General features: G+C 35.5%; 1 protein-coding gene across 1 annotated transcript; it reads left to right on the top strand.

Annotated features, from left to right (window-relative positions):
• The first annotated feature begins 834 nt into the window (after nt 1-834).
• Nucleotides 835-2052, top strand: LOC149152200 (uncharacterized). The gene has a single exon (XM_089443411.1). The coding sequence runs from the start codon at nt 835-837 to the stop codon at nt 2050-2052; it is 1218 nt and encodes a 405-aa protein (XP_089299537.1).
• The last annotated feature ends 18507 nt before the right edge of the window (nt 2053-20559 follow it).

Genomic DNA, 20559 nt, shown 5'->3' with positions numbered 1-20559 from the left:
AGTGGGACTCAACACACTTTTGAGGAACTCCCATTTATTTTGTTTGCCTACAGAACTAGGAGAGGTAATCGAAGGTGATCGGGAGAGTAATGGCACAAACGAGGAAATAGAATCTGCCCCATCATTCCACCAAGTGTCACAATCTGTGGTATATCACGCTATTTCTCGTTTCTATTGTCTTGATCTCAGCAGCTAGCTCTTCAACTACAATACCAGGGGGACGTAAATGTGTGAGGCCTTCTATGCTATTTTTATTCAACCTGAAGGGCAAGAGAAAATTCTAGAGTGAGACCTTCTTGAAGGGTGCATTTGAGGACCTTGAAAGTTCAGAATCTATTGGTTTAGGAAAGAGGGCTTTGGTGAACTACACAAAGGTACAATTGCTGCTTACTTGAAGATGTCTCAAGTGGATGCTATATACCTTCCCATTCCTATAAATTTTATCTTTATTAGGTTTGAGGGAAAAGGAAATCAAGAGTTAGAGCTGATGGGGTGCAACGCCATCATCTTCCTCTTATAAGTTATATAAATTACAATTTCTCAATACATGCCATAGAAATGGGTGAAAAAGTGACAGAGGTATTTGAGCATGCAATCAAGGTTTTTTCATGTAGGGATGATGTATCAGGTACCAGGTCTGATGGTGAGTAGGTTTGGTAGGTCAATATAGATGAGATGGAATATTTCTTCACCAGTCTTATTGAGTACCTTCAAATAGATATAGCATACAATATATTCATTCTTAACCCCAAGCATGACTCCAATCGACGCACCTATGGCTATTGAATAGGTTTGTCTGAAACATAAATAAACTTCATCAAGGAGTATGCAGGGATGTGGACAAATCTTTTAAAATCTAAAGGGCCAATGCAAAATCCATTAGACATTGAAAAGACAAGGAAACCTTCATATATGACACATCACATGGTCAAGTTTGCATGGACAACTGTTGAAAGTATTGACACGACGCAGTGGGTGAATTTTTGTTTAGAGGCTCTAAATGATAATGAAAAATCATTTACTGGAAAGTCAACAAGTGAAATTGTTTACAGAAAAGATGAACACCTTTTACATGCGAAAAGCTTTGATTTGGTACTGACATTGCTAAAGGAACTTAGGTCATCGAAAATGATGGGACTTCACCCAGAGTGCCTTGTAGATTCATGGATTGGTAAAGAAAGGTCGCCATTTCTTGATTTGATTGTAGGTCCTTTTTCATGGGGTCCAACAGTTGGTGGTGAAGGTGTCCACACAGGGATTAGCTTACCTAATGTAGAGAAGACCATTGGAGCCGTTGTAGAGATTACTAAGGAGGAAGCTGAGGATAAATTACAAAGCGTGATTCAAGAGAATTTTTCACTTTTTGGAGATGATCATCATGCATTTGATGTGCTTTTAGCAGAGATGGATATCTATGAGCTTTTTGTATTCAGAAATTGTAAAGGAAGAAGGGTTAAGCTTGTACTCTATGAAGAACTTGAGGAGACTCGGATGCGTGATATGAAAAGTGAAATGGAGACTTTTCAGGTTGATGAGCATGAAGAAATCCACAGGAGGAAGGTAGCTGAGGAAATTAAACGAATGGAACAATGGAACCTGTTTGCAGATGCATATGAGGATACACAGAATTACACGGTTTCACGAGATTCATTTCTTTCTCACCTGGGTGCCACTTTATGGGGGTTTATGAAACACATTGTTGCACCTTCTAGTGCTAAAGGATCATTTCATTATTATGAAAAGATATCATATCAGCTATTTTTCATCACTCAAGAGAAAGTAAGACATATTGATTTTTTTCCCATAGAATTGAATACTGTCAGGCAAGGCCTAGTCTCCCTTATTGTACTTGGTCAGAAAGTTGAGTTTCATCCTCACATGCTGACACTTTCAGAAGATCCTACTTTAGCAATGGAATTCTCCGTTGCACAACGTGTAGCCACTGTCCTAGATTCGAGGAAATGGAGTAAAAGAGTAAAATTAATGGTGACTGACGTGTCAGAGTTGCCAGGCACAAATCTAGCAGTGGTTGAGGAAAATCTCATATTTTAGGGCTTAATATCAGCAATCAAAGGGTTAAATAGCACTAAAAAGGAAAATTTTGGGGAATATGGTTCCACACTTAAAGGAGCAGATACAATGATATTAATCCACTTGGAAAAACTTCACTGAATTTTGGGTTTCCAAAATTATTTGTCATGGTTCTCGAGACAGTTTGGAGTTTTAGTTGCAAATTAATTGATCATATTGTTTAGTGTTTTAATATAGGGTTTCATTATTAAATTTTTATTTTTATTTTTTATTTCCTATGTGGAGGAAATTTAAATGATTTTGTAATATTATAAATAGGATTAGTTTTAATATGTACAAGTTTGATTTTGGCAACAGGAAGAAGCATTTGGACTGTGTAAAGTTTTATTGAATATCATTTTAATAAAGCAGTTTTTTCCCTTTACACTTGGGATCCATCATGGTGCTTAAATGTCCAGTATGTTTTTCTCATAAATTCATTTACACATTATGTCGTTTCTTCTATTTTGTGTTATATCATTCTCTAAGTGAAATGTTTAGAATGCATCAATGCCATGATGCTCCTTTCATAATGATTATGGTGTTAAATGTGTGGTTATCTTTTCAGAATCCATCCCCTGATAGATCCTATGTTGAGTAACCCTGTGGTTCTCTTTTGTCTAAAGTTGCTACTATAGATCCATCCCCTATTTGATGCTTGCAGGGCAGCAGGCTTTCTCCCCTATTCTTCTCACATTTGCAATATTTTATCTGGATGAACATTGCACTTACTTTGCCCCAAGTTTGCCGGCAAAAACTGGCATCGACTCCATAGCCCAAATGGTCCTTTCTCTCGCTATTTTTGACCCAAAAAATTTCAAACAAAATCCACGCACTCCATAGCTAGCCTAAGATTCAGCTATCGCAGCCACATTTTGTTGGCAAAGAGAGAGCCCTCTCTGGTCTGGCAGGGCTAGATGCCAGATCAAAGCTTGGTCTGTGGTTACCTTGGAATTTCCTCTTCTTAGCCTTGAGGTTGATTCTGAGTGCTAACATTTTGGTGCCATTTCTAGGGATGAGGTGATAGATCTTTTCTGGGAAAGATAGTTCAAGTTGCAGATCTGATTGCTGATGGTGGACAACAGTCAAGCACATATGAAGGTTGAAATCATCCACCTGATGACTCCATTGTTCAAGATCCCAAGCTTCAAAGTTTGAAAGCGACTTCACGGCCAATGAATTCAGAATCCATATTTCAAAACGTTGATGGTAATCACCGATGATAGGGTATGTGGAAAATTTGTTATCTAGTGAAATGTTATTGACTTTAAGGGATAAGTTAGCAAAATTTCAAATTGATCAGAATTTCTCAACATCAGTATTTCTTTGTTTGGAATCCAGCCAACTCACACCTAAAAATAAATATTGTTTTCTTGGCTTAGTTTCTGAAAGATTAGAAAATGAAATTGAACTATTGGATGTTCAAATTGAATCATATGATTTCCAAGATCCTAAATACTTCTTGGAAACTCTCCCTCCTCCCAAAGAAGAAGAGGTAAGGTTGCCCTTGGATGGTTGGATTGAAGGATGTTATGATTTACAGCAAGGATGTGACAATCTCCAGCCGAGAGCATTTGTTAATGAGTTGGGGCAGCAGATAGAATTTGGTTTTTATGATCCTATAGTAGCATATATGGAATATTTTCTTAAGTTGAATGAAAAACTAGATTTCCTTTTACAGAGATAGAGGTATTATTGTATATATTGCTAGTAGAATTTCCAATTATGTTCTGTTTCAAACACCATCAAACAATCACATCATTGTCACAGTTGCTTGATTGGTTGGTTTGGCATTACAACATTACTTGATTCATTGATTTGCTATAGGGTAGGGTAGTATAGGTTTGTGCATAAATAAGCTACCCAAGGTAGCATTTCAGTTTTTGGTATTTGTTTATGTACATATTGCAGTATGTATATGCTTTGGATTTGTATGAGTTGTTTTGTGTTTGCAGTTGTTTGACCATATTTCCCAATGGATGAGCCACTAATCTACAAGTTGCTAGAGATCTGAGGTTCTTGGCACCTCCAAGGAGCTGCCATCCCTGATGGCGCCACTGTTAGAGTCAGTCCTTTGACCTTCCTTTAGCGATCAAAATGGGTCTCTTACTATGTTTGGTTTTGTTAGATGTTTTTCACATGATATTTAGTGCAAAACATGTCATAAACATCTCCATCAGAAGCAACTCGGAAAGAGCTTTCCAACGGTATATTACACTCCCAAAACTGGCTCCTAGATCAGAAGATATGGTCAAATGAAGATTGTTGCTCGTTTGATGGGATGACTGTTGTCCCAACCAGCTGTTGTTTAAATTGGGCAGTAACAAAGTACTTGTCTGTAGTGATAACATCTCACCTAGAAATTCTTTTGAAACTGCATACAGAAGGACTTGCGGTGCAATAAGATGATTGTTTCAGATGATGCAAAGTGGAGCCTAATTGTAAACAAAATGTGGTTATCAGTTCACATCAAAATTAGAAGGTATGTTCACAGATATGAAGACTTTTCGTGACACGATGCAAGGGTTTACTGCAATGTTGGCTACATCTAGTGAAAGCAGTGAAGGCCCTACTCTGGCTGTCCAGGTTCTCATGACAGGTTCGTGGCCAACACAAATTGGTGCTAAGTGCAATTTGCCTAAAAGAAATCTTGGCAGCATGTGACAAGTTAAGGCATTCCATCTTAGCACTCACACAGGCCGAAGGTTGACATGGCAGACAAACATGGGAGAAACAGACCTAAAAGCAACCTTTAGAAAGTGTTAGAAACATGAACTTAATGTCTCAACTTATCAGATGCATATTCTTATACTTTTTAATTCAGCAAAGCACTTGAGTTACAAAGACATTAAAGCCAGCTCCAAAATCTCATATGCCCTACATCAAAAATCACAAATTTTATTTAAGAAATTAATTAAGAGCCAAAGGGCCAGCTCAGTGCCCCTACATCCACAACACACACAATTCAAACATCACAACCAAGCTAATCCAAGAAGGTGGCGTTGTGCACTTTTCCTAGGCATTGCGCCCTCTGTAGAAGCACTGCACACTTCCTTTGGTGCTCCACGTGGGACTCAACACACTTTTGAGGCACTCCCATTTCTTTTGTTTGCCTACAGAACTAGGAGGGGTCAACTAAGGTGATCGGAGAGTAATGGCGGAGAGGAGGAAATGGAATCTGCCCCATCGTTCCACCAGGCATCACGATCTGTGGTATATCATGCTATTTCTCATTTCCATTGTCCTGATCTCAGTAGCTAGTTCTTCAACTACAATACCAAGGGCACGTAAAAGTGTGAGACCTTCTGTGCTATCGTTATTCAACCTGAAGGGCAAGAGAAAATTCTGGACTAAGACCATCTTAAGGGGTGCATTTGAGGACCTTGAAAGTTCAGAATCTGTTGGTTCAGGAAAGATGGCTTTGGTAAACTACATAAAGGCACAATTGCTGCTTACTTGAAGATGTCTCAAGTGGATGCTATATAACTTCCCATTCCATTAAATTTTATCTTTATTAGGTTTGAGGAAAAAGGCAATCAGGAGTTAGAGCTGATGGGGTGCAGTGCCGACATCTTCCTCTTATAAGTTCTAGAAATTACAATTTCTCAGTACATGCCATAGAAATGGGTGAAAAAGTGACAGAGGTATTTGAGTGTGCAATCAAGGTTTTGGCATGCAGGGATGATGTAATAGGTATCAGGTCTGATGGTGAGCAGGTTGTTGGGCCGTGAATACGACCACTTTTTAACACTTATTTCATCCATTTTTACTCTTCTCTATCATGTCATTTATTATAATTTATTATATAAATCCATTTTATAATGATTTATGCTCTTATGGATGAACATTATTTATTCTCCTTTATTTCTAATAAATTGATGATTATGCATGATTTTATCAATGATAGTTTTGATAAATTGGTTGTAACATTATTCACCATTTTTAGCCTCCAATACAATTTCCAGATTGAAGATTTGATCATTAAATATTCCAACTCAGAAATTCGTTGGAATAAGAAGTGACAGTTTTGCGGTTGAGATTCTGGGAAAATGAAGAAGAATCTAGAAAATCCGGAATGTGGGTTTTGTCCAGAACGGACCAAATTAACTTTAGTGAAGAACAGTTTGCCCAAATTTGGCTTGTATTGAGAGAAAAAAAGGGTTCTTTGAGCACGATTTTCTCATATTTGCTGTGTGGTCGTTTTCCAAATCTCAGCTGCAAAGCGAAATTCACCTTGCTCTTGTTGAAAGATAGATGGAAATATATTTTTTTGTTTATCAATTGGTTAGAAACAATCCAATATTGTTATGAGAGATCATATTTACTATTTTATTTCTCCTCTTTATGATTATAAAATGAGAGTATGTATTATGTATTGGGGGATGGCTGAGAGAATGCAAAATGGAGAATTGAGGATTCAGAATTGGAGATTCGGGAATGATGATGGATTATTCATGATGGGATAGGATAGAATAGGAGGAAAAGGAGATTGTTGCATTACCATTGTAATTCTCAAGCTTCTGTTGTTGTAATGATTTCATAGTTTGATGATTAATATATGATTTGGGAGTTGTTGTTCATTCGCCTTATATGAAGTAGCACAGTAGCATCCGTTGGCGGCTAAGGGCCTAGCCTCTGGTGAATTACGTTGCTGCTATGTATTATAGATTTAAAATTGTTGTTGTGTGATGGTTTGATTTAATTCCTATTCCTTTGAATTGCATTACTTTATAGTGTCATGTTTTTACAGCGTGTTGTTATAGTATTTTATGAAATTGTTTTATTGCACAAGTTGAGATTGAATCGCGTGGCTGTTCTTTTCCATCATAACAGAGATTATTATCCTCTCCAACATATATTGTTCTACTTTTCATTTCAAATGTAAAGCTTCGTTGTTCATTTCAGACTTTGATATTCATTATAGATTGTTGGTTATTTGATTCCATTAATTAGAGTTTGTTGTTTAGATTTATTAAGTAGGATTCGTTGTTTAATTCCTTTAATTACAATTTGCTGCCTATTTACTTTGTTGTTCATTTCTAATTAATTGCAAAGAGTTTGCTTTTAAAGAGTTTTCATAATTTACTTTCAGTAACAGCTTTAGTTCAATTTCTATTTCCTTTTAATTGCTTTAAAGCAGGACTCTCAACTATAGAGAACATTGGTTATTGCTTCATCGTTCCCAGATTGATTGTCTTGTTCCAGTTTGATTTCAATTGCATCAATCTCTAGAGGAATGAGTTATTGCTACTGTATCCTCAATTGATGGATGATTTAGTTGCAAAGCGTTTGAGTTTCTTGCTGTTCCGATTATATTTTGTTTACAATGTTCATTTACTTTTGGATTTTAAGCACTATACTGCAAAACATTACTCTTGAGTAAATAGCCGCCTCAGGCTGAGTACACTCTTGAAATAAAAAGTCATCCCTGGGTTGACAATTAATGTGAAGATAATTAGGAGTTAAAAGAAACCTTTTTATCGCTCGACATTTTGGAACCGTTGCCAGGGAGAGTGTAGCCATTTTTAAATAATAGTGTGCATTTGATGGGTGCCTGTTAGGAAAGAATTGGGTATTAAAAACGGAAGGTAAGAACCTGTGTATGGAGCATGTAGAAGCCCTGCTCCCCCGCTCGCTTTCCAATAGAATTGTTAACGAACTTAGGGTAAATGTTTGAATTTTTGTGTGAATGACTAAAAAAATAGAAATTTTGAAAAACAAATCTCATGATTTTTCTCAAGTGGTGATGTAAGCACCACCCATTTCACTAACCAACTGACAGGAACATTTCAAGAATGAGCCTTAAAGAAACACATGAAGAACATCTTCTACTATGGTAAGAAATGGCTCACATTTCTACTTTTGAATTTCCTATCAAAGATCTAGGAGGAGTGACACAAATGCACATAATTCCCCCACCTTCTCTACCAAATTTTCATGGTTTAGCAAATGAAGATCCAGATACATTCTTATTTGAGTTCGAAATACTTTGTAGAGGATATGATTATTACACTAACGATCAAAGGTTGAAAGTGTTTCCTCTTACTCTAGAAGGGGCAGCTCTCCGATGGTTCATGAGTCTAGGTGGGAACTGTATCCAAACATGGGAGGACATGAAGAACATATTCTTGAAGAAGTACCAGGGCTATTGCAAGGACAATGAAGATATTTTTCGATATGATACAAGTGGAAGATGAAAGCTTGGAGGACTATGTAGATTGATTTCATTACAACCTTCAAAAATCAAAGCATAAGTATTTGGAAAAAGAGACCATAAAAATAATACTTCTTAGAGGAATAAAAGATGAATTTCTAGAACTCTTAAATCTGATAGGAAAAGGTGATGATTTTCAGTTATCATATGATGATGTTTGTGAATTGTGCATAAGGTATTCAAGAGGAATCTCCAAGACTGGTAAGAATTCTAGAGATGTTTGTTCTTTCTTTTCCAAATTTGATACAAGAATAGGAGACATAAGAGCTGAAATCAATGTTTTATTTGAAAATTTTAAAGTTGATTTTATTAGCTCTCTAAATGAAAAATTGGATGTTTTGCAAGTTCATTAAAATCAAGAATTTGATGAAGTGTTTCTCCCTCATGACTGAAAGGAGCATCCCATAGATACTCACTTTTCCTTATCTAGGATGGAAGTATTATTTCAAAGAGATGAGGAAGTTGCAACAAGGTCAAAACCATGGAAATCATGGCTTACAAGTATGGTTCAAAACACTTCTTCTACATTCTCTTACGTGCATAATCCATAATGGAATACTCATATGCTAGAGCGGCCATGTCAATCGCAATATAACCACCACCAATATTGTCTACAAGTTTGGCACGGTTCACCTTTTGATTGCATGATTACTCTCCCTCATCTTGTAGCACAAACATATTCTCCATATTCTTCACCAGCTCTTCCTCAACATCCTGCTTGCATATCAAAATTATTCACTCAACCCAATCATCTACATCATCAAAATGCTCCATTCTGTACACAATTTCCTGCTCAACTCATTCCACACCCTCACCATAATAAACCAGTACAACATGCTTACAGTGTTGAACTGAAAAATTTACCCACCCTTTCCACCCATTCTATCTCACATGCGCCATTAGAGAAAACTTACAATGAGATTCAGAATGTTTCAAATTCAAAAATTGTAAAAGTTATGGGAGAAAATGAGGTTTCTTTTAGTTTTCATCAACAAGCCATTTTAAAACCTCAAGAACTTCATGGTATGATGGCTATGGGAAATCAAGAAAGTAACCGATACATTGAAGATTGGTTTCACTCCATCATTTGTTTTCAACATCACTCTATGCTTCAACAATTTTTGATACCATTTTTTCAAGGGAAGTTGGCTTCTCATACCCTAATGTTCATTAATGTGCATTTTTCAAATTTGGGTATGTGCATACATGAAGTCCTATTTTTAAAATGGTTCCACTGGAAATAATCTTATACATAAACATATTTGATTCTCAAAGAAGAGTAGGATAGTGGAGAAAATAAAATAAATAAATAAATAAAACAAACACATTTTTTTTTATTTTTGTAAAACTAGTTGTTATTTTTGTTGCAACACGTTATCAAAATCAACAATAGTGATAAATGTTTCAATTCATTTGTGTATGTAGATGAATTATAGTGGAAATGACCATTCTACAAACACTTATATTCATTTTTATCATCAATATAGAAAAAATGCTTGAATATCATATTTTTTTGGCTTGCGGGCTTGATGAAATTTCTAGAAAAATAGTCGGGACAGTCATGTTTTGAGGGACCAAAAGGGAGGATTTTAAAAACTGTTTCTATCCTACATAGCCCTTGATGTCTACTTTTCAACCCAATTTTAATCACTCAATTTGGATTTGAAACGAAAAATTTAGAACCAAAACATTGACAAGGTGTCTAGCGGGCAGCTCAGGAATATAGTTGGGACAGTCGGTTTTTGGAGGCCTAAATGAATGAATTTTTAAAATCTGCTTCTATGGTAGATTTCCCTATAATCTAGTTTACAAAGCAATTGGAATCACTCATTTTTGATATCATATGGGGAAGTTATAATCAAAATACTGACTGTATATCATAAATCAACACTCTTAAAACATAGTTTTTCCGGTTGTTCCTTAGAGTATTTCACCTATCAATTATTCTTGTCTTCAAAACCTGTTTCTATTGGAAATAAATAAATGAATCTAATTTCATTTTCAATTTGAATCATTCAAATTCGACGTCAAACGAAGAATCTATGCCTAAAACATTCACTGTTGTTGTAAGTGGGGTAATTGAAAATGTTTCTGTTATGCAGGTTGTTCTAACTAAAATTGACATATCATATCATTGAATTTTTAAAACCTGTTTCTATTAGATATATAGCTTTGAATTAGATCTCATATGGTTTTGGAATCACTCAATTTCGACGAAAAATGAAGAAGTTGTGATTAAAACACTGCTGGTTAGTATGGTCGACCACTGCTCTCCCGCAAGTGACAAATAAATTTTACTTTGTTATTTTCTCCGTGGATTTTTTCTACATAGTAACTACTTGTTAGTTTTTTGCATAATTCTTGGATTACGGGAGCCCGCACCTATCTTTCTCCATGATTTAATGTTCTATTTCAGGTAGATACTTGTTTTTTGCAGGTCCTAGGAGAAAAAGAAGGTCAATTTATGGACGCACGATTCTTTAGAGAAATTTTAGTGAAACAAGGGAATTTCAGCCTACTCATTACCCAACGGATTCATAACAGAAGAAATAAAGAATTTATTTCCATTTGAAGATTCATGTCTTGTCACTGTTGCTAAAACGTTTTTCAAAGATATCATTTTTTTTACATAATATCATAGCTGTTGTAACTTAATTTACATACTGTTTTTAAATAAAATGTTGTTTCTTTTCTAATTTCTTTTATACTTTTCTGTTTCAGGTGTTGCTTCATTCAAACTATAACCCATCCGTAACATCAATACAGTGAATAGCTAATTCATTCTTTGCATGCTTGCATTTTATGCTTGTGCATTTTGCTGTTCCTTTTCTGAAGGGATAGCATTTGTGTGCACTTTTGTTGTTTCTGCTGTTCCTTTTCCAAAGGGACAATATTTTCATTTTGTCGTTCCTTTTTCAAAAGAATAACACTTTTTGTCTTAGCTGTTCTTTTTTCACAGTTCATTTTGCTGTTCCTTTCCCACAATTCATTTTGTTGTTCCTTTTTCACGTTTTGTTGTTCCTTTTCGAATGGAACAACACTTCTGCACTTTCACGTTTTGCTGTTCCTTTTCGAAATGGAACTGCACTTTCACATTTTGTTGTTCATTTTCGAAATGGGACAACACTTCTGCACTTTCACGTTTTTTTGTTTCTTTTCGAATGGAACAACACTTCTGCACTTTCACATTTTGTTGTTCCTTTTCGTAATGGTACAGCACTTCTGCATTTTCACGTTTTGTTGTTCCTTTTCGAATGGAATAGCACTTCTACACTTTCACGTTTTGTTGTTCTTTTTCGAATGGAACAACACTTCTGCACTTTCACGTTTCGTTGTTCCTTTTCGAATGGAACAACACTTTTGCACTTTCACGTTTTGCTGTTCCTTTTCGAATGGAACAACACTTCTGCACTTTGTTGTTCCTTTTCAAAAAAGGAACAACACTTTCACATTTTTTCTGTTCCTTTTCAAAGGAACAACATTTTTGCATTTTTTTGTTCTTCTTAAGGAACAACACTTTTTCACATTCATTTTTTTTTACTGTTCCCTACAGGGAACAACACCTTTTTTGTATGTATTTTTGCTTTTTGGTGTGCATTTCCTTTGCTGTTCCCTACATGGAACACCACGTTTTTTGAGTGTTTTTGTTGTTCCTTAAAAAAAAACAACACTTTGAGAGTATTTTTGAGAACAACCCTTCCTTCCTCTTGTGGGATTATTCTTAGTCCATCTCAACCACATTTTACTGATTCCCTTTCATGCATAAAGTACACTATTTTTGTGAGGACAAGAATTATGGATTCTACTGAAGCGAGTTAATATCATTCACGTTATGATCTTTAACAGGACAACTCCTTGATGATATATTATTTTCAAAAGGGACACAATTATTTATATACTACTTTACTGCATTTTTTTCTATTGAACATGATATTGATTGATCATCTTAATACCATGCTCGTTCCACCCTTCCTGATTATAATATTCTCTGTCTGTAATAAATGAGATTATGGGTATATTTTTTTTCTATTAACATGTTCAACTTCTTCCACCATCCCTACTCTTAAGGAGTACTGACCCTCCCTCTTTTTATTATAAAAATGGGTAATAACAACAAAATTTTGTTCACAGATGGAGGATAGGGGGTCTCATTATGAGCCATCTTACCATGTTCATAAGGCTGTAACAAAGTGACATTCCCATTATGGCCACCACACTAGGGTTATGATCCATTGGATAGCTAAATTATCCTTGGAACAGGAGGTCTCATCACGAGCCGGCCTGATCACTTTTGCTACATCCTAGTGAATGGCAGTGTGGTTATCTGATTACCACGCCAGCACACTGATCTCTTCTATAGAACAGCATTGTAACTCTCCATTTATAAATTGAGGATCCTTGCTCATATGGGTTAAAAAGCAACCCTGTCGAGGCTATGGACGCCTGTTGGCAGTAGAGGCTTTTCTTATGGTATTGAAGTTATATCTTATTGTCAATTATTACTATAATACCCTTTTCTTATTTTTTCTTTTTATCAGAAAAGTTATTTTCTTAATTTTTCCCTATTTTGAACCTTTATGCATGACAAATTATATTCTGATCAATCATATCATTTTTCAGCTAGAATACTGTCAGCAAAGCATTTTTTTGGCATATTGTTGTCCTTTTTCACATAACTTATCATCAATCTAAAGCGTCCTATCTTTTATTCATAAATATATTTACATACTCTAGTCTCATTATAACCATAACTCTCATCGTCCTATTATTGATATGTGTACTCTGCTTCATTTACTGCTATATTGTTCTTTCTCTTGCCTTGCCGTCAGCATAACACCTTTCATATGCTTTATGGTCATGGAATCCCTTTTCCAACTGGAGGGGGAAATGTATGCATTATGGGATAACATGCGATATGATTACTGCACTCTGCCATAACTTGTTGATTTGATAAAATATCTGATTAAAATTTTTGCATGAACCTTATCTGTTGCTATTCAAACCTAACACTATGGATTCAAGAACATTGTATGCACAAGTGTGATTTGTTTACAGGAGAACAACAAGTTTGGGGGGGAAACTCTATTCGCATCATGACCACACTACTGCAACTAACATAAGAGGATCGAGCAACTCATGAACGTGAACAATTCTTCAGACATGATGTGCTTGCCTGGATTCCACCTTTTGCATCACTTTTAGCACCAACTCTGTCTACATCAGCTTCAACAAATGCCAGTCCATATATGTCATTCCATATTTTTCTTTTGGAGGTAAAATTTGAGGTAAAATAGCATAATTTTATGATTTATTACGAATTTAGGAGAATTTAATGAAATCCATTTGGAGCATTATTTATTATCCTTCATTCCACATATTTACCACTTCCCATTTTTCAGTGGCATATCATCTTTCAGTTTGGGGGAGTGTTGCTTTCATTTATTTCTTTCTTAATACCATATCATTCATATTCTTTATCATCCATTGTTATTCTTATTCATTCTCAACACCTCCCTTCTTCCATGTTGTTTTACACCAAGCGTAGAATTCAATAGATGGTAGCAACCACCTCAATTTATTTTCTAGCATCACATGAGGGCATGCTAATTCTTCAGAGAGGGGGAGGAATTGCTAAGGCATACGATTTCAGTGTAGAAATTGATTTTCACAATACTTTTAAAATTATGAACTCAATTCTTATGATTTCTGGAAAACACAGACATATTATTAAACTACTTGCAATATTTCAACAAAAGCTCGTTTGTAGTTTTTGAGAAAATGGTTAAAGAATTTTGTTATCACTTATATCATATTTCGCTGCAACTTCATAAGCACATAACTTGAACGTCAATGTAAAAATTGTTATGCCTTCATCAAGATTGCTAAAATTGAATATTCATTAATTAAGGAAGAATTCATTTCTTCTATCCATTTCATGAGGTGGGATGAATAAAATTTTATTGCTTGGTTAACACATGGGTTTTATCTTTGGGTTGCATGAGGACATGCAATATATTTAGTTTTTGTTGCATGAGGAAATGGAATATGTTCAGTGTGGGGGTGTGTTGGGCCATGAATATGACCACTTTTTAACACTTATTTCATCCATTTTTACTCTTCTTTATCATGTCATTTATTATCATTTATTATATAAATCCATTTTATAATGATTTATGTTCTTATGGATGAACATTATTTATTCTCCTTTATTTCTAATAAATTGATGATTATGCATGATTTTATCAATGATAGTTTTAATAAATTGGTTGTAACATTATTCACCAGTTTTAGCCTCCAATACAATTTCCAGATTAAAGATTTGATCATTAAATATTCCAACTCAGAAATTCGCTGGAATAAGAAGTGACAGTTTTACGGTTGATATTTTGGGCAAATGAAGAAGAATCTAGAAAATCCGGAACATGGGTCTTGTCTAGGACGGACCAAATTAACTTTACTAAAGAACGGTTTTCCTAAATTCAGCTTGTATTGAGAGAAACACAGGGTTATTTGAGCACAATTTTATCAAACTTGTTGTATGGCCGTTTTCCAAATCTCAGCTGCAAAGCCAAATTCGCCTTGCTCTTGTTGAAAGATAGATGGAAATATATTTTCTTGTTTATCAATTGGTTAGAAAAAATCCAATATTGTTATGAGAGATCATATTTACTATTTGATTTCTCCTCTTTATGATTATAAAAGGAGAGTATGTATTATGTATTGGGGGATGGCTGAGAGAATGCAGAATGGAGAATTGAGGATACAGAATTGGAGATTCAAGAATGATGATGGATTATTCATGATGGGATAGGATAGAATAGGAGCAAAAGGAGATTGTTGCATTACCATTGTAATTCTCAAGCTTCTGCTGTTGTAATGATTTCACAGTTTGATGATTAATATATGATTTAGGAGTTGTTGTTCATTCACCTTATATGAAGTAGCCCAGCAGCATCCGCTGGTGGCTAAGGGCCCAACCTCTGGTGGATTACGCTGCTGCTATGTATTATAGATTTACAATTGCTGCTATGTGATGGTTTGATTTAATTCCTATTCCTTTGAATTGAATTACTTTACAGTTTCATGTTTTTACAACCTGTTGTTATAGTATTTTATGAAATTGTTTTATTGCACAAGTTGAGATTGAATCGTGTGGCTATTCTTTTCCATCATAACAGAGATTATTATCCTCTCCAACATATCTTGTTCTATTGTTCATTTCAAATATAAAGCTTCGCTGCTCATTTCAGACTTTGATATTCATTACAGATTGTTGGTTATTTGATTCCATTAATTAGAGTTTGTTGTTTAGATTTATTAAATATGATTCGTTGTTTAATTCCTTTAATTACAGTTTGCTGCCTATTTACTTTGTTGTTAATTTCTGATTAATTGCAAAGAGTTTGCTTTTAAAGAATTTTCATAATTTACTTTCAGTAACAGCTTTAGTTCAATTTCTATTTCCTTTTAATTGCTTTAAAGCAGGACTCTCAACTGTAGAGAACATTGGTTATTGCTTCCTCGTTCCCAAATTGATTGTCTTGTTCCAGTTTGATTTCAATTGCTTCAATCTCTAGAGGAATGAGTTATTGCTACTGTATCCTCAATTTATGGATGATTTAGTTATAGAGCGTTTGAGTTTTTTGTTGTTCCGATTATATTTTGTTTACAACATTCATTTACTTTTGGATTTTAAGCACCATACTGCAAAACATTACTCTTGAGTAAATAGTTGCCTCAGACTGAGTACACTCTTGAAATAAAAAGTCATCCCTGGGTTGATAATTAATGTGAAGATAATTAGGAGTTAAAAAGACACCTTTTTATCGCTCGACACAGGTTGGGAGGTCAATATAGATGAGATGGAATATTTCTTCACTAGTCTTATTGAGTACCTTCAAATATATATAGCATAAAATATCTTCATTCTTAACCCCAAGCGTGACTCCAATCGAAGCACCTATGGATATCGGAGAGGTTTGTCTGAAACATAAATAAACTTCATCAAGGAGGATGCAGGAATGTGGACAAATATTTTTAAATCTAAAGGGCCAATACAAAATCCATTAGACATTGAAAAGACAACGAAACCTTCGTATATGACGCATCCCATGGTCAAGTTTTCATGGAAAATTGTTGAAAGCATTAACGTGGCTCAGTGGGTGAATTTTTGTTTAGAGGCTCTAAATGATATTGAAAAATCATTTAGTGGAAAGTCAACAAGTGAAATTCTTTACAGACAAGCTGAATAGCTTTTACATCGGAAAGGACTTGATTTGGCACTAACATTGTGAAAGGAACTTAGGTCATCGAAAATGTTGGGACTTCACCCAGAGTGCCTTGTAGATTCATGGATTGGTAAAGAAAGGTGGGCATTTCTTGATTTGACTGTAGGTCCTTTTTCATGGGGTCCAACAGTTGGTGGTGAAGGTGTCTGCACAGGGATTAGCTTACCTAATGTAGAGAAGACCATTGGAGCCATTGTAGAGATTACTGAGGAGGAAGCCGAGGATAAATTGCAAAGCATGATTTAGGAGAAATTTTCACTTTTGGAGATGATCATCATGCAGTTGATGTGCTTTTAGCAGAGATGGATATCTATGAGCTTTTTGTATTCAGAAATTGTAAAGGAAGAAGGGTCAAACTTGTACTCTGTGAAGAACTTGAGGAGAGGATGTGTGATATGAAAAGTGAAATGGAGAATTTTTAGGGTGAGGAGCATGAAGAAATCCAGAGGAGGAAGGCAGCTGAGGCAATTAAACGAATGGAAAAATGGAACTTATTTGCAAATGCTTACGAGGATACACAGAATTACATGGTTGCATGGGATTCATTTCTTTCTCACCTGGGTGCCAATTTATGGGGGTTTATGAAACACATTGTTGCACCTTCTAGTGTTGAAGGAGCATTTCATATCATCTATTTTTCATCACTCAGGAGAAAGTAAAACATATTGATTTGTTTCCCATAGAAATGAATATTGTCAGGTAGGGCCTAGTCTCCCTTATTGTACTTGGTCAGAAGTTGAGTTTCATCCTCACATGCTGACATGTTCAGAAGATCCTGCTTTAGCAATGGCATTCTTGGTTACATGACGTGCAACCACTATCCCAGATTAGAGGAAATGGAGTAAAAGAGGAAAATTAATGGTTAAAACTGAAGTGTCAAAGTTGTTAGGCACAAATCCAGTAGTGGTTGAGGAAAATCTCAGATTTTAGGGCTTAATATCAGCAGTCAAAGGGTGAAATAGCAATAAAAAGGAAGATTTTGGGGGATATGGTTCCACACTTAAAGTAGCAAATACAGTGATATTAATCCATTTGAAAACCTTCATTGAATTTTGGTTTTCCAAAATTATGTCTCATGGTTCTTGAGACAACATGGAGTTTTAGTTGCAAATTAATTGATCATAGTGTTTAGTGTTTTAATATAGGATTTCATTATTAAATTTTTAATTTTATTTTTTATTTCCTATGTGGAGGAAATTTAAATGATTTTGTAATATTATAAATAGGATTAGTTTTAATATGTACAGGTTCGATTTTGGCAACAGGAAGAAGCATTTGGACTCTGTAAAGTTTTATTGAATGTCATTTTAATAAAGCAGTTTTTGCCCTTTAGGCTTGGGATCCATCACAGTGCTTAAATGTCCAGTATGTTTTTCTCATAAATTCATTTACACATTATGTATTTTCTGCTATTTTGTGCTACAGCATTCTCTAAGTGAAATGTTTGGAATCCATCAATGCCATGATGCTCCTTTCATAATGATTATGTTGTTAAATGTGTGGTTATCTTTTTAGAATCCATCCCCTGATAGATGCTCTGTTGAGTAACCCTGTGGTTCTCTTTCATCTAAAGTTGTTGTTGCAGATCTATACCCTATTTGATGCCTGCAGGGCAGCGATCTTTCTCCCCCATTCTTCTCACATTCGCAATCTTTTATCTAGCTGAACATTGCACTTACTTTGCCCCAAGCTTTTTGGTGGAAACTGGCATCGACTCCATAGGCCAAATGGTCCTTTCTCTTGCTGTTTTTGACCTAAAAAATTTCAAACAAAATCTACGCCCTCCATAGCTAGCCTAAGATTCAGTTATTGCAACCAAGTTTTGTTGTCAAAGAGAGAGCCCTCTCTAGTCTAGCAGGGCTAGATTCCAGATCGAAGCTTGGTTTGTGGTTACCTCGAAATTGCCTCTTCTCAGCCTTGAGGTTGATTCTAAGTGCTAACAGCACTAAACCCTCTAGCAAGAACAAGTGCTATCACTATGGTGATAGGGTTGTCGATTAAAAGCCATGATGTGATCAGCAGAGTAACCGCACTTCCTCTAGGGATACAATGGAGCAGGGAGGACAAGGCTAACATCACTTTTGCTAAGAAAAACTTCTTCCTAAATGATGATTAACCAATTGAAGATAAAAATGGGGTCAGACAAGAGAGTTTTCCCTATCCCTGGGATGAGGTGAGCTATCACATCCTTAATTACATTTCTTATGAAGGGAGATTAAGTGTAGTCTATGGCTACTAATTCAGACTCCTCCATGAGTTGAGATTCAAAGACAAAGTACCCGTAAACGAGAGGCTCAGTGTGGCTTATTTCCTTTTACAATAAATTATAGACATGACTGAGAAGGTAAAATAAGGGAAGCACCAGTAGTTAGAACACCATGGTCTGATCCACATTTAGGGACATGGATAGAGAAGCCTTCCTTGAAGCTCGAGCCCTTGAACATGGTGGGACCCTTACCTCTAGTGCTTAAGAGAAAGAAGAGGAAGAAGAGGAAGAGGAAGAAGATGAAGAAGAAGCTGAAGAAAAAGAGGAAGAAGAGACAGAAAAAAACAAAGGAAGAAGAAAAGGAAGAAGAGACAAACAAAACAAAGGAAGAAGAAAAGGAAGAAGAAGAAGTAGAAGAAGAAGAGGAAAAAAAAGAAGAGGAGGAGAGGAAGGCAAAGATAAACCCTGAGAAAAATATTACAGAAGGGGAGATATCTCAAAGATTGTCTCTTGAACCCACTAAAAAGTGTAGAAATTTTGAATAATATAACACTTATTCACAGAGATTATCCTGATTATACACTATTTGTGGAATGCATGCATAAGACATAACCTCCTCTATGTTGATCATCAATTTTGCGGAATTAAAAACAATGAAACATCAATTCCATGCGCACATTAACATAGTATGTAATGGGGAAAGCATATAGTTGAAAACCCTGAACTATCTGTATATTATAATGATAGAGAACATGTAACAATACATAGTACAATACTCCTCACAAGTACTCAGTACTATCTCCACTTGCTACACACAAACTAGCTCAGATCTGAATCAAGTCGCAGGTTCAAATCTCCTCCGCTATTTTCCTGCCTCCACTGCGCAATCAAATGTGAGGATAGGAATGATCCAAGCTCGTTTTCCTTGGCTTTTACTACGCAATCCTCATTGGCAATCTCCATCATTGATTGTGCAAATCTCATGCACAACTATAGTCACAACTGATAGTAGTCTCCACCTCTAACACCTGTCTCCACTGAACTGTCCATGCACTGAGTTAACTGATGTATTATTTAGTTGCTTTATGAGTTAATAATTAGTGAATTAATTAATAATTAATTCACATCACTCATCACTAGTGTATTTGTAGTTAGACTAAATACAACTAGTTCAACTAAGTCAAACTGAACACAACTCCATCAACTCCTCAATCAACTCCACCAAACTCAATCACTTGAGTTCTAACTGAAGTCCATCATGCAATAGCTCAACTAACCCATAAGAAAAGTGTATTTCCTTATGGAAGTTGCATGTGCCACATTCGTAGCTCGAACTGAAGTGATCCAAGAGGATAAGATAATGTTTATAGTCCAAATATTATTAAGAGCTAATAATATTCGATTGTTCTATTTTTAGACTGGCAGTCTAAAAATAGACTCCGCCCATATGTCTAAAAATAGAAGTCCATCTATTTTTACCAACATGACCAATCATCCATAAACAACATCTTGCAACTCATATACCATGATCCATATATCTAAAAATAGACATAGTCTAAAAAGAGACTTTGCGCCAAAAATAGCCTATGGGCCCACTTAGTGAAGGTGACTTCTTTTCACTAAGCTCCATCATCTTGTTGCATTTTCAACACTCCCTCTCAACAAGATATGGATTATCTGCAACCCTTATCCTGCAACTCTGGAATGTTCTACATGCAACACATTTTCCCGGTCCACTTGCTCCAACAACACTTAGAACAAAAACACTCCCAACTGACCAC

The sequence above is a fragment of the Pinus tabuliformis genome, chromosome 9, assembly GCF_031772625.1.
Source record: "Pinus tabuliformis cultivar Carrire ecotype Pingquan chromosome 9, CPIR1, whole genome shotgun sequence".
NCBI classification, from domain to species: domain Eukaryota; kingdom Viridiplantae; phylum Streptophyta; class Pinopsida; order Pinales; family Pinaceae; genus Pinus; species Pinus tabuliformis.
This window is presented reverse-complemented; position numbering and strand designations above follow the sequence as displayed.